We start from the raw sequence: 12245 nt of genomic DNA, 5'->3' as shown, positions 1-12245 counted from the left end.
AAGATACAGATTTTCGTGAAAATCCTTATGGTGAAGACCATCACTCTCCAGAATGAACCCTCAGATACAATAGAAAATGTAAGGGCTGGGGCACCTGGGTGGCTCAGTTGGTTAAACATCTGCCTTCAGTTCAGGCCATGATCTCAGAGTCCTGGGATCCAGCCCCCTTGGGCTCCCTGCTTCTTCCTCTCCCTCTGTTTCTCCCCCAGCTCATGCCACACACACACACACTCTCTCTCTCTCTCTCTCTCAAATAAATAAATAAATCTTCTTTAAAAAAAAAAAAAAGTGAGAGAAAATGTAAAGGCCAAGATCCAGGATAAGGAAGGAATTCCTCCTGATGAGCAGAGACTGATCTTTGCTGGCAAGCAACTGGAATATGGACGTACTTCTCTGACACAACATTCAAAACGAGCCCACTCTTCATCTTGGGTTGAGACTTCATGGTGATGCTAAGAAAAGGAAGAAGTCTTACATCACTCCCAAGAAGAATAAGCATAAGAGAAAGAAGATTTAAGTTAGCTGTCCTAAAATACTATAAGATGGATGAGAATGGCAAAATCAGTCACCTTTGTCAGGAATGCCCTTCAGATGAATGTGGTTCTGGAGTTTTTATGGTTGGCCACTTTGACAGACATTATTGTGACAAATGTTGTCTGACCTATTGCTTCAACAAACTGGAAAGGAATTGTTCATAGGTTGATAAAAGATATGAACTAACATTAAAAAAAGTTGCAAAACCATTAATAAATTTCAATTTATTATGTTCAAACCCCAAACTGACTGCCAAATCCTTGCTCTTTTTTTCTTTTAAGATTTTATTATTTATTTGACAGAGAGAGAGAGAGAGAGAGCACGCGCGCGCACAAGCAGGGGGAGCGGCAGGCAGAGGGAGAAGAGGCTCCCTGCTGAGCTGGGAGCCCAACGCAACATAGGGTTTGATCCCAGGACTGTGGGATCATGACCTGAGTTGAAGGCAGACACTTAGCCACCTGAACCACCTGGGTGCCCCACAAGTCTTTGCTCTTAACATGATATAATAATACCTCATTAAAGAGTATAAAAGTAAAGAAATTTCTATTCATAAAGAAAAATTTCTTTTAAAAAACATGATTGGGTATTACTCTGATCTGATCAACTTTCTCATTGAGCTACATGTCATTTAACAAATCACTATTTGTAAGCTAATCTAAAATGGACCAGTAAAAAGGATATTCAATAGCTACTTTCTGCTTTCTTCATTAGATACATTTGTGAAAAAGAACAACACAAATGATTATACCTATTTCAAATTCATGCAAACTTAGATTTGCCAAACCTAAGTAATTTTATTATTTTTATTAATTTTATTTTGTGGTGTTAAAAATCTTTTGATACTTGATATTGAACTTTTTTTTAAAAAAAGATATATTTATTTATTTAAGAACTAGAGAGAGTGTAAGGATGAGCAGGAGGGAAGAGGGAGAAAGAATCCCAAGCAGACCAGCACTGAGGACGGAACCTCACGTGGGACTCGATCTTACAACCCTGAGATCATGACCTGAGCCCATGTTAAGAGACGTTTAACTGACTGCACCGCCCAGGTGCCCTGATACTGAAGAACTCAAAAAGATAATGAATGTGTTAGATTAAGAAGGTATAACGCATAAAAAGTCATTCATTAAATACAATGAGTATCTACTCTGTGCTGGGCACTATATTACACATTGACAATACATTAGTAAATAAGAATTTGTTGGTCCCTATCTTTCTGAAGTGAACAGGCTAAAGTACTATTTCTCAAACTTCAATATGCGTAAGAATTACCCAGAGGATTTTTTTAAAAAAACCAACAGGTTCTGTGGTCCTGCCAAGGAATTCTGACTCAGTAGCTTTGAGGAGGAGCTCAACTGTTTGCATTTCTAATAAGTTTCCAAGTAATTCTGATACTGCCCATGAGCGCACCCCATCTGAGAAGTCATGTTATGTACGTCGTTTAATCCTTACAATCTTATAGGACAGGTTTTACTACTTCTGTATTATAGAAGAAATTGATGCTCAAAGAGGTTAAATCAGTGGTTTTTAAACTTTAGGGATCATATGAATTATTCAGGGTGCTCATTTATTTAAAATATATTCCTGAGGGGCATTTGGGTGGCTCAGTGGTTTAGTGTCTGCCTTTGGCTCAGGTCATGATCCCAGGATCGAGTCCCACATCAGGCTCTGCACAGGGAGTCTGCTTCTCCCTCTGCCTGTGTATCTGCCTATCTCTGTATGTCTCTCATGAATAAATAAATAAAGTCTTTAAAAATAAATAAAATATATTCCTGAGATTCTTAGTTGCTAGGTTGGAATGTGGCCCAAGGACCTGCATTTTTTTTTTAATTTTTTTTATTTATTTATGATAGTCACAGAGAGAGAGAGAGGCGCAGAGACACAGGCAGAGGGAGAAGCAGGCTCCATGCACCGGGAGCCCGACGTGGGATTCGATCCCGGGTCTCCAGGATCGCGCCCTGGGCCAAAGGCAGGCGCCAAACCGCTGCGCCACCCAGGGATCCCTCAAGGACCTGCATGTAATCAAAATGCCAGGTGATTCTGATACAACTCATCTCAGGACCCTACATCAGACCCCTGGGTTACTTATTATATCAAGTTCTCAAAGCTAGCCAATAGCAGTATCAGACTAGGGACCCTTTAATGAAAGACAAAATGGCTATTTCCAAGAATGCTGAAACAAACTATTTGATCCACTTATAAAAACGTCAGACTTTAACAAGCATCAAATCTGGATTTAACACTCAGAATGGAAAACCAATCGCCTAACTAGTAGCCTTATAATCAGTACACAGGATCTTCTTCATACTGTCATTCAATATATGATACAGTTTGATTTAGGAAAATGCTCTGATTATTATCTCACATGTGAAAGTTAAGTTAGTATTAAAGATATTACAACAAAAGGTAGCAATCAGGAGAATGAATCTCACATATAACCCTCCATCCTTCAATGTCTCCCTCTAGGACTGCTACGGGGCCACAGGATGTAATCTATATTTATTTCAGGAAGATCATGTATAGGCAGTAAATCCGTAACACTAAAAAAATAAAATTTCAGTCATACCCTCCCATCTGAGCCTGTTTCCACTTAGAGCACCTCCTCAGCACTTCAAATACAGCATATCCAAAACCACATTCCAGAGTTCCCCTCTCCGGCTGCCCACCGTTCACCTTTCTGTACTGAAAGGGCTTCTTACCGTAACAGATACTTGGAATTCTAAAAACTATGACCGGTTTAAAAAGTGTTCTCGAAGCTGCTCCTCAATCTTCCGTTAACACTGGCGGTGCGCCGATCCTCCAGCTCCCCTCCACCCGGTCACCTCCTCCATCCTGTGGCTGCTGACCTGCTTAGAGCTACGCCTACGCACACTGGCCCCAAATGGTTCTGTATGGGCCAGACGCAACGGAGCTAGCTTCCTGTCCCGATGAGGGCTCTCTGGGGAGAAGCAGCAGCACCGAGCAAGGATAGCGACTTGCCCTGTGTGGCTGGCTGCGACCCTGGGGGCCCCCTCGATTTTGTCAGGCTCCTTTTGCAGAAAGGATACGCCGAACGTCCCCTGCGGCGGCCAGTGGTCCCGACCGGCTCACCCGGCGCTACTTGGATAAAGAAAGCGTCGGGTGCTCGCGCAGCGTCTCGGCTTTGCGGCGCTGCACCTGGGCGGCGGGCGCGGGGACCGGCGGCCGTGGCGGCGGCACCCGGACGGCGGCTGTCGGGGCGCGAGCCCGAGCGCACACCGGGCGCAGGAGCCAGGCCATCACAGTCTTGGGAAGCGAGACGAACGAGCAAATAAAAAGCAAATAAAGAAGACGCCCTTGGACCTTGGACCTGGACCCTGGACTGAAAGACAGGAGGAGGCGCGGGAGGGGACGCAGCAGCCGCGCACCCGCAGCTCCGGCTCGCGGTATGCCCTTGGGCAAGTCCTTTCACCTCCCCGGGGTCTCCCTCTCCTCAAATTTAAAGCAACCGCCTCTCGGGTGCTCGGGCTGTGACACGGGACCCCGGAAGCCGGAGAGCGCGCACCGAGAGCACCGAGGGGGCCGGGGCTTGCCCGAAGCCGGGCGGGGCCCACAGCGCCGGGCGCCGTACCTGGCCGTCGCGTGCGGAGCACCGAGGAGCACGGTCGCCGCCGGCGGCGCCTCGGAGCCTCCAGAGCAGAGGGGGAAGCGGGCCAGGGGACGCAGCGGTCGGACGGCGGAGACCCTCGGAAGCATCGCCGCAAGCACAGCGACCCGGCGGCAGCGCGGAGCGGCGCCCAGCAGCGCCCCCGCCCCCACGCCCGCCCTCCGCTCCCGCTTCCGCCCCCAGCCCGGCGCGTTCCTCCCTTCTCGGTCCGACGTGCACCAGGAGTCGGGAACTGAGTTCCGGGCCTGCCGGGGCGGCCCCAGGGGCCCGGGCGGGCGGGACGCGGGGTTCGGCCCCGCCTCGCCGCAGCCGGAGGGCGGAGGGAGCGGTCGGCGGGGCCCTGGGGCGGCGGGACTCACGGCCTTCGCCGCGTTCTCGAAACGGCCGGTGGCCACCAAGGTAAAAAGAAAGATCGTCGTAGGACATGCCGCCCGATGGATTAGTATTTCTTTTCAGTCTTGGCTCTTTTTTTTTTTAAGGTCGGGTCCTTTGTTTTAATAAAGATTCTATGTATTCGGGAGAGTGACGGAGCCACAGGCCGGGCCCTCAGGCTTGGCGGAGGCGGCGCCGGGCGAACCACCCAACCCCCCGGGCGGCCCGCGCGTCTCTCTGTCTCTCTCTTTTAATTTTTAAGTAAAATGTTCGCTTTTTAAAAGACTTCATTCATTCATTCATTGGTCTGACAGACATCGCGAGCCAGGGGGCGGGGCCGCAGCGGGCGGGCTCGGGACCCCGGCGTCGGGACGGAGCGGACGCGGGCGCCAAGCAGGCGCCGCTCCCCGGGATCCCGGAAGACGTGCTGGTGTGTTCCGGGAGACCGCAGGTGGGCGTGGGCGGGGGCGTGGGCGGGGCGTGGGCGGGGCGCGCGGCGGGGAAGGACGCCCGCCGAGCCCCGCCGCACCAGGGCCGCGCACAGGGCCGCGGCCTCCCCCCGCCGCCCGCGCCGGAGACGCCCGGGTCGGCTCGGTGCCCACGGCCTCTGCGCCTCCGGCCGCGCCCTCCGCCGGGGATCGCCGCCGCCCGCCGGCCCCCGCCCGCCTCTCCCTCCGGGGCTCCGCTCCGGGGCCGCCGGACGCCCTATTCCCCGCCTGCCTGCGGGCAGGGACCTCTGCGTCCAACCAGCGGATGTGAACGGAAGCGATGTGCCCTTAAACATGGGCAGAAATGCCCACAAACCTCTCCTCCTTCCTCTCAGTCGGGATACAGACGGGATGGCAGGAGCTGAAGGAGCTGGGGCCTGGAGAGGGGAGGGTCAGAGGCGCCCAGGAGGCCGCCCTACCCGTCCCGCCACCTCCTCCAGACAGTCACAGAGAAAGCGGGGGCGGGGCGGGGCGGGGCGGGGCCACTCCATCCTGTTTAAATGTATTTTTGAGTTTCCTTGTGACTCGGTGTCTAGACTGAATCTTAACTAAGGCACCCTCTTATGTCAAAATCTTGATTCATTTCCACAGAGCATCACTAGGTGAAATTTCTCTCACATCTACGTGCTCCAATACTTGTTACCTCTCCGACGGAATGTGTTTTCCGTGAAGGAGTGGACTCTGTCCTATCCACTGCCGCAATTCTAGTTCCTAGGGCCATGCCTGTCATACGATAGACGCTCAAAAATATTTTGTGAATAAATTATTTCCAAGCACAAAGGAAAAAAGTAGGTGCAGAGAGTTTATTTAATTCACTCAAGTTCCTGCAGCTAGTCAATGGCAGAGTTAGACTCAAACTCAGAACATTTAACAGATATTCTTGTTCATCCTAGAATAGCTGATGGTTTATGATCTTCCTTATGTGTACAAGTCATGTGTGGACACCTCCTAATACACATTACTGAGTAGCCCAGAAGATCTGAATCTGAGACTTTAACAAGCACCCAGGTGATTATGGTGCAGGTGGTCTTCAGACAAAACTTTGAGAAACACTGCAATGATGATTTGGCTTATTTAGCTATTCATGGCTCTGTATCCTCTTAGAACACACATAAAGAAAAAGTGTTATAATTGTGGAGGCCGAGAAAAATTAAGGCCATTCCACCTCAAGTTTAGCGTTAGCACAAGTATAGCCATCTCAGGCCCCTGGGAATAAGAGCTGAACTTTACAGGAAAAACCACAGAACACCCTTGACAGAGAGTCCCATATCAGAATGAGAACAGAGCTTAATGCCCTTGAGAGAAAGTCCCATATCAGAATAAAAACAGAGCTCAGAACGCCCTTGACAGAGACAGAAAGTCCCATATTGGAATGAAAACAGAGCTAAAGGGATCCCTGGGTGGCGCAGCGGTTTGGCGCCTGCCTTCGGCCCAGGGCGCGATCCTGGGGACCCGGGATCGAAACCCACGTCGGGCTCCCGGTGCATGGAGCCTGCTTCTCCCTCTGCCTGTGTCTCTGCCCCTCTCTCTCTCTCTCTGTGACTATCATAAAAAAAAAAAAAGAAGAAGAAAACAGAGCTAAAGAAATTCCTCCACCTCTTCTAAAAATCCCCTAGACCAGCCCATAAAAACCCACCTGTAACCCCCCTTGGGGTCCAAGTCCCTGCCTGCTCCACTGTGTCGGGTATACTTGGACCCAAGCTTGAGCTTGTTAATAAACCCTCGTGTACTTGCATCGGTGTCGGCTCCTCAGTGGTTTCTCGGATTCGCAATCTTGGGCACAACAATAATTGATACAATAGTAAAAGTAATAATCAGACTATTACTCTGGATGGACATTTAAGTCACTAGGCTCAGTGAACAGAGCCAGACCTAAGAGACCATACACTGTATGATTCCGCTTACATAACAGTGTGAAAAAGATAAAGCTATAGGGACAGAAGTCAGCTCAAAAGTTACCAGGAGGGATCCCTGGGTGGCTCAGCAGTTTGGCACCTGCCTTTGGCCCAGGGCGTGATCCTGGAGACCCGGGATCAGATCCCACGTCGGGTTCCCTGCATGGAGCCTGCTTCTCCCTCTGCCTGTGCCTCTGCCTTTCTCTCTCTCTCTCTCTCTCTCTCTCTGTCTCTCATGAATACATAAATAAAACCATTAAAAAAAAAAAGATTGTATTCATTCATGAGAGACACTGAAAGAGAGGCAGAGACACAGGCAGAGGAAGAAGCAGGCTCCCTGCAAGGAGCTGGACTCAGCACTTCATCCCAGGACCCTGGGATCACAACCCAAGCCGAAGGCAGACGCACAACCACTGAACCACCCAGGCTTCCCGTAAGGGAACTTTTTGAATTTATTGAAATACTCTATATCTTGGCTCTGGTGGGGATCATGGCCTTTCACACTTCCCAAAACTCACAGGCTTGTACACCTAAAATGCATGAATTTTATTGTATATAAATGATAGCAAACCTGACTTCAACAAAACAGATAACTAAAGCAGTTAGAAATTTGCAATTTAAAAAAAAAAAGAAATTTGCAATTAAACCACAGAGAATTTCAATATATCCTAAGAAAAGAAAAACCTGTCTTTTTAAAAAACATAATTTGTGCAATTGTCTAGAGCAATCTCATAAAAATACTTTTATGAGAACAACAAAAATGTAGCCTGAAAATAGAAAATGTTTTCCCTCCTTCTTCTATTTTGGCATGGACTTGCTAGTCATTTTCTTCTCAGTGCCCCCTTGAAATACACTTTCTAGAATAATGTGCCTTTGGCAGGAGGCAACAAATCAACTGAAATAGATCCTGATATACATCAGTGACTTTGTCCTAAATATCTCATGAAATTCTGCACTAATTAACTTGACAAGCCTTCCATGAACAGAAAAAACAAAATCATTCTATATTCCAGTTATCAATTGGTGCATAACAGATTACCCCAAAACTTAGTGGCATAAAACAATTTATTCTCTCTCACAGTTGTGTGGTTCACTGGGCTCGGCTGGGCTATTGCTACTTGGGGTCTGTCATGTGGTTGCAGTCAGATAGCAGCTAGGCTGGATTGGATGTCCCAGATATTTTTTTCATTCACATATCTAATGGTGCAGCTGGGATGGCTAGAAGAAACAGGACCTGGCTGGTAATTCTCTCTCTCTCTCTCTTTCTCGGTTGCTCTCTCTCTCCACATGGCCTCTGAAGGGTAGCAGAATATGCCACCCTAAAATATACCACTTTGATAATAAAGATCATTTTGAGCTATGGATATTTAACAACGAAATACAAGTCGAGCTCTCTGCCCTCCCCCTATTTGCCTAAAAGCAGAACATAAATTTATGAAGGTGTTCCTTCTCCATTCTCTACCAGCACTGGATGCAACTCTAGATCCTTGTCATCCCGGAGATGGCACTAAAGGAATCTACATACCCAACTTTACTAACTAGTCCTTATTTTACATTAGTTCCCCCATATATTTGCCTTTTTGTGACTTGCTCCCTTGGAAACTGAAAATCCTTTGCCTGAAAATCACTTCCCTGAAAATTTACCGCTATTTCGTTAAGATGATATATAAGCCAAAATTCTAACCACTCCTTTATTTATTTATTTATTTATTTATTTATTTATTTATTTATTTATGAGAGACACACAGAGAGAGGCAGAGACACAGGCAGAAAGAGAAGCAGGCTCCCTATAGAGATCCCAATGAGGGACTTGATCTCAGGACCCTGGGACCATGACCTGAGCCAAAGGCAGATGCTCAACTACTGAGCCACCCAGGTGCCCCAACCACTCCTTTAAATTACTCATTTCTGAGTGCTCTCATGTGTCTGTGTGGTGTATGTGTTCATAAACTTCTATTTGTTTTTCTCTTGTTAACCTGTCTTTTGTCAGTCTAATTTACAGGCTCTTGGCCATTGAACCTAAGATGGATAGAGAGAGGGAAAATAGATCTTTTTCCTCTCCTATACCTGTCTACCTGGTTAGCTTAGCTTCCTCATAGTGTGGCATCTTAGAGTATTTGAATTTCTTACGCAGAAACTAGCTTGCCTTGTGGTGAGTGTTCCATGAGGTGCAGGCTAAAGCTGCACAACTTTTTAGGACCCAGCACTGAAAATCACATAGTATCACTCCATGGTACTCCATTGGTAAAAAATGAGCCAGAAGACCAGCCAAAAGGAAGGGAACTATCTATACCTCTCAAGGAATACTAGGGGGAGTGGCTCATTGGGACCACCTTTGGAGACTTGCTACCACCTCCCAGAAAACTTTAAATTAAGTCCATTCACTTTATTAGCCACTCTGCTATATTGTTTTGTCTTTTTTAATTTCCAACCATCTTGATGATCTTTTAAGTACTTCATATTTCAGTTTATATAAACTATTACAAAGAACTATCACATACACTATTTAATTTGATCATTGTGGTAATAGTTGAGGTAGGCAGGGTAATAATTTTTATTCCCCAATGTACTAATAAGAAAAATGAGCCTCAGAGAAGTTAGCTGAGTCACCTAAAGTCAATGACTAGTAAGTACCAGCCCACAGCCTACTGACTTTTAACCAGAGCTTTTCACTGGCTCTCATGCCTGCTCAATTGTATATTTGGGTTCCATTGGCATCATTCCAGCCTGAATGTTGAAGTTCACTTGACAACATCCAAGTGCTGGTTTTGGCAAATCATGCTTCTGAGATTAGTATGGTAAGACAAATTAAGAAAAAGCAAAGAAACTTTTAGAGAGCTATCCACTAGAGAGATTTTATTTTATTTTATTTTTTTAAAGATTTTATTTATTTATTTATTCATGAGAGACAAAGAGAGAGAGAGAGAGAGAGAGAGGCAGAGACATAGGCAGAGGGAGAAGCAGGCTCCATGCACGAAGCCCAGTGTGGGACTCGATCCTGGGACTCTGGGATCATGCCCTAGCCAAAGGCAGATGCTCAACTGCTGAGCCACTCAGGCATCCCCACTAGAGAGATTTTATTTTATTTCATTTATTTTTTTTCCCACTAGAGAGATTCTAATGAGAATCTATTTCAGATGAAGATTATAGGTGTTGATTGTACTATTTTTTAAAAAGGGCTTCTTCAAACTGATTTTGATTTTGTAAAATATGAGATAATCCTTTTGAATAGAGTAGTAATAAATTTTCCTTTATGCACTAATGCTAGAGTTGATGCCGAGGTAACCTAAAATACTACATAGACAAGTCATGAATGTTCAAAGGATCATGAAAAAGATATTCTACGTTTTCAGGTCTAAATATTTATTTTATTTTATTTTATTTTATTTTTAAAAAGATTTTATTTATTTATTCATAGACACAGAGAGAGAGGCAGAGACACAGGCAGAGGGAGAAGCAGGCTCCATGCAGGGAGCCCCACGTGGGACTCAATCCGGGGTCTCCAGGATCACACCCCGGGCTGCAGGCGGCTCCAAACCGATGCGCCACCGGGGCTGCCCTAAATATTTATTTTAAAAATCTTTTTATTGATAGAGAGCAAGAGAGCAGTGGGAGGGTCAGAGGGAGAGGGAAGAGGGAGCAATCTCTCCATTGAGTGGGGGAGCCTGAAACAGGGCTCAGTCCCAGTATCCTGAATCAAAGAGTCTGATGCTTAACTGACTGAGCGGTTCAGGCGCCCCAGGTCTCAAATATTTATATTGATGACATTGTTTAGTGTTGGTTCACAATGCCAAGCAAATGTTGAAGTTAACAAAAAAAAGAAGGATATGCTGCTACATGTTAGAGAGTTAACTTGAAGGGTCTCCTTACCTCCTTACCTCCTCAGTCGGTTCCCAGACTGTCCCCTTTCTACTTCCTTATCTCCTTACCTCCCCTAGTAAGGGGGTAGCAAGGGAACAGTCTGGGGACAGACTGAGACAGGGCCCAGTACTCTAAGCAGACAAAACTATTTGAAGTATGCCATGTGACATAGACCACCCACAAAATTCACATAACTAAAGAAAAATAAACTCTAATATATGTTTTTAAAATTATAATTTTTCTAAAAAATTGAAAGCAAAGAAATAAAGAATAAAGCAATCACACTAGAACTCTATAGTTCAGTGTTACTTGGCAGAGCATAGGACTCCTGATCTGGGGGTTTTAAGTTTGAGCCCCACACTGAGTGTTGAGATTACTTAAAAATAAAATCTTTTTTTTTTTTAAGATTTTATTTATTTATTCATGAGAGACACAGAATGAGAGAGAGAGAGGCAGAGACACAGGCAGAGGGAGAAGCAGGCTCCATGCAGGGAGCCCGATGTGGGACTCGATCCTGGGTCTCCAGGATCATGCCCTGGGCCAAAGGCAGGCATCAAACCACCGAGCCACCCAGGGATCCATTTAAAAATAAAATCTTAAAAAAAAACAACTCTATGACTCAGGTATAATAGACATAGCAGAATGTGGTTGCTCTGGGATGGGCAGAGTAAAGGACAGTGCTTTGCCCAAGGAACCTTGGGAAAATTTTCTTACCATCTTTGGATCTCAGATGCCTTATCTGTGGAAAAGAAATCATAATATCACCTACCCTCAAGGTGGCTGTGAGGATTAAGTGGATTAAAATGTGTGTAAGTGCTTAAAACAGTGCCTACCACACAGTAAGCACTATATAAGCCTTTGCTACTTTTAGAGCAAAAATTGAATATTAATATCCTTTGAAAGTTTAAAAATCACAGAAGCTGTACAGAAGACAATTTTGTTTTGTAATAAATCTTCTATGTTTAAATAATTGTAGACGTACAGTAAAGTTGCAAAAACAGTACAAATAATTTCCTTATATCCTTAACCCATACTACCCAAATGTTAACATTTCATCACATTTGTTTTTATTATTTTCATTCTCTTACCCATTATTTTTTCATGAAACACTTAAACTAGAGCTACAGAGATGATTCCCTTTACCTCTAAATGATTTGGGGTGTGTTTCCTTTATTTTTATTATTTTTTTATTATTTTTTTGTTTCCTTTATTTTTAAAAAAATTTTTAAACGATTTTATTTATTTATTAATGAGAGACACACACAGAGAGAGGCAGAAACACAGGCAGAGGGAGAAGCAGGCTCCATGCAGGGAGCCACATGTGGGACTCGATCCCAGGTCTCCAGGATCAGCCCTGGGCTGAAGGCAGCGTTAAACCGCTGAGCCAACCCAAGGCACCCAGTGTGTTTGCTTTAAAAGGGCATTCTCGGGATGCCTGGGTGGCTCAGCTGTTGAGGGCGTGATCCTGGG

At 45.7% G+C, this 12245-nt stretch overlaps 1 protein-coding gene across 4 annotated transcripts in view; it reads right to left on the bottom strand.

The window, feature by feature from the left end:
* Positions 1–4359, bottom strand: part of MRPS31 (mitochondrial ribosomal protein S31) — a 34162-nt gene extending 29803 nt beyond the window's left edge. For 2 of the 4 annotated variants that reach the window (XM_049101065.1, XM_035718693.2), the window contains exon 1: positions 4124–4357. In XM_049101065.1, the coding sequence (XP_048957022.1) occupies positions 4124–4248 (125 nt within the window). In that variant the 5' untranslated portion in view covers positions 4249–4357. Of the gene's footprint in view, positions 1–3233; positions 3508–4123 lie in introns of those variants that run through there. The other 2 variants (XM_035718672.2, XM_035718707.2) reach the window with 2 other exon arrangements.
* Between the last annotated feature and the right edge of the window lie 7886 nt (positions 4360–12245).

This window comes from Canis lupus, chromosome 25 (genome assembly GCF_003254725.2).
Source record: "Canis lupus dingo isolate Sandy chromosome 25, ASM325472v2, whole genome shotgun sequence".
In the NCBI taxonomy this organism is placed as follows: Eukaryota; Metazoa; Chordata; class Mammalia; order Carnivora; family Canidae; genus Canis; species Canis lupus.
Note: the sequence above shows the minus strand (reverse complement) of the source record. Positions and strands in the feature narration are given on the sequence as shown.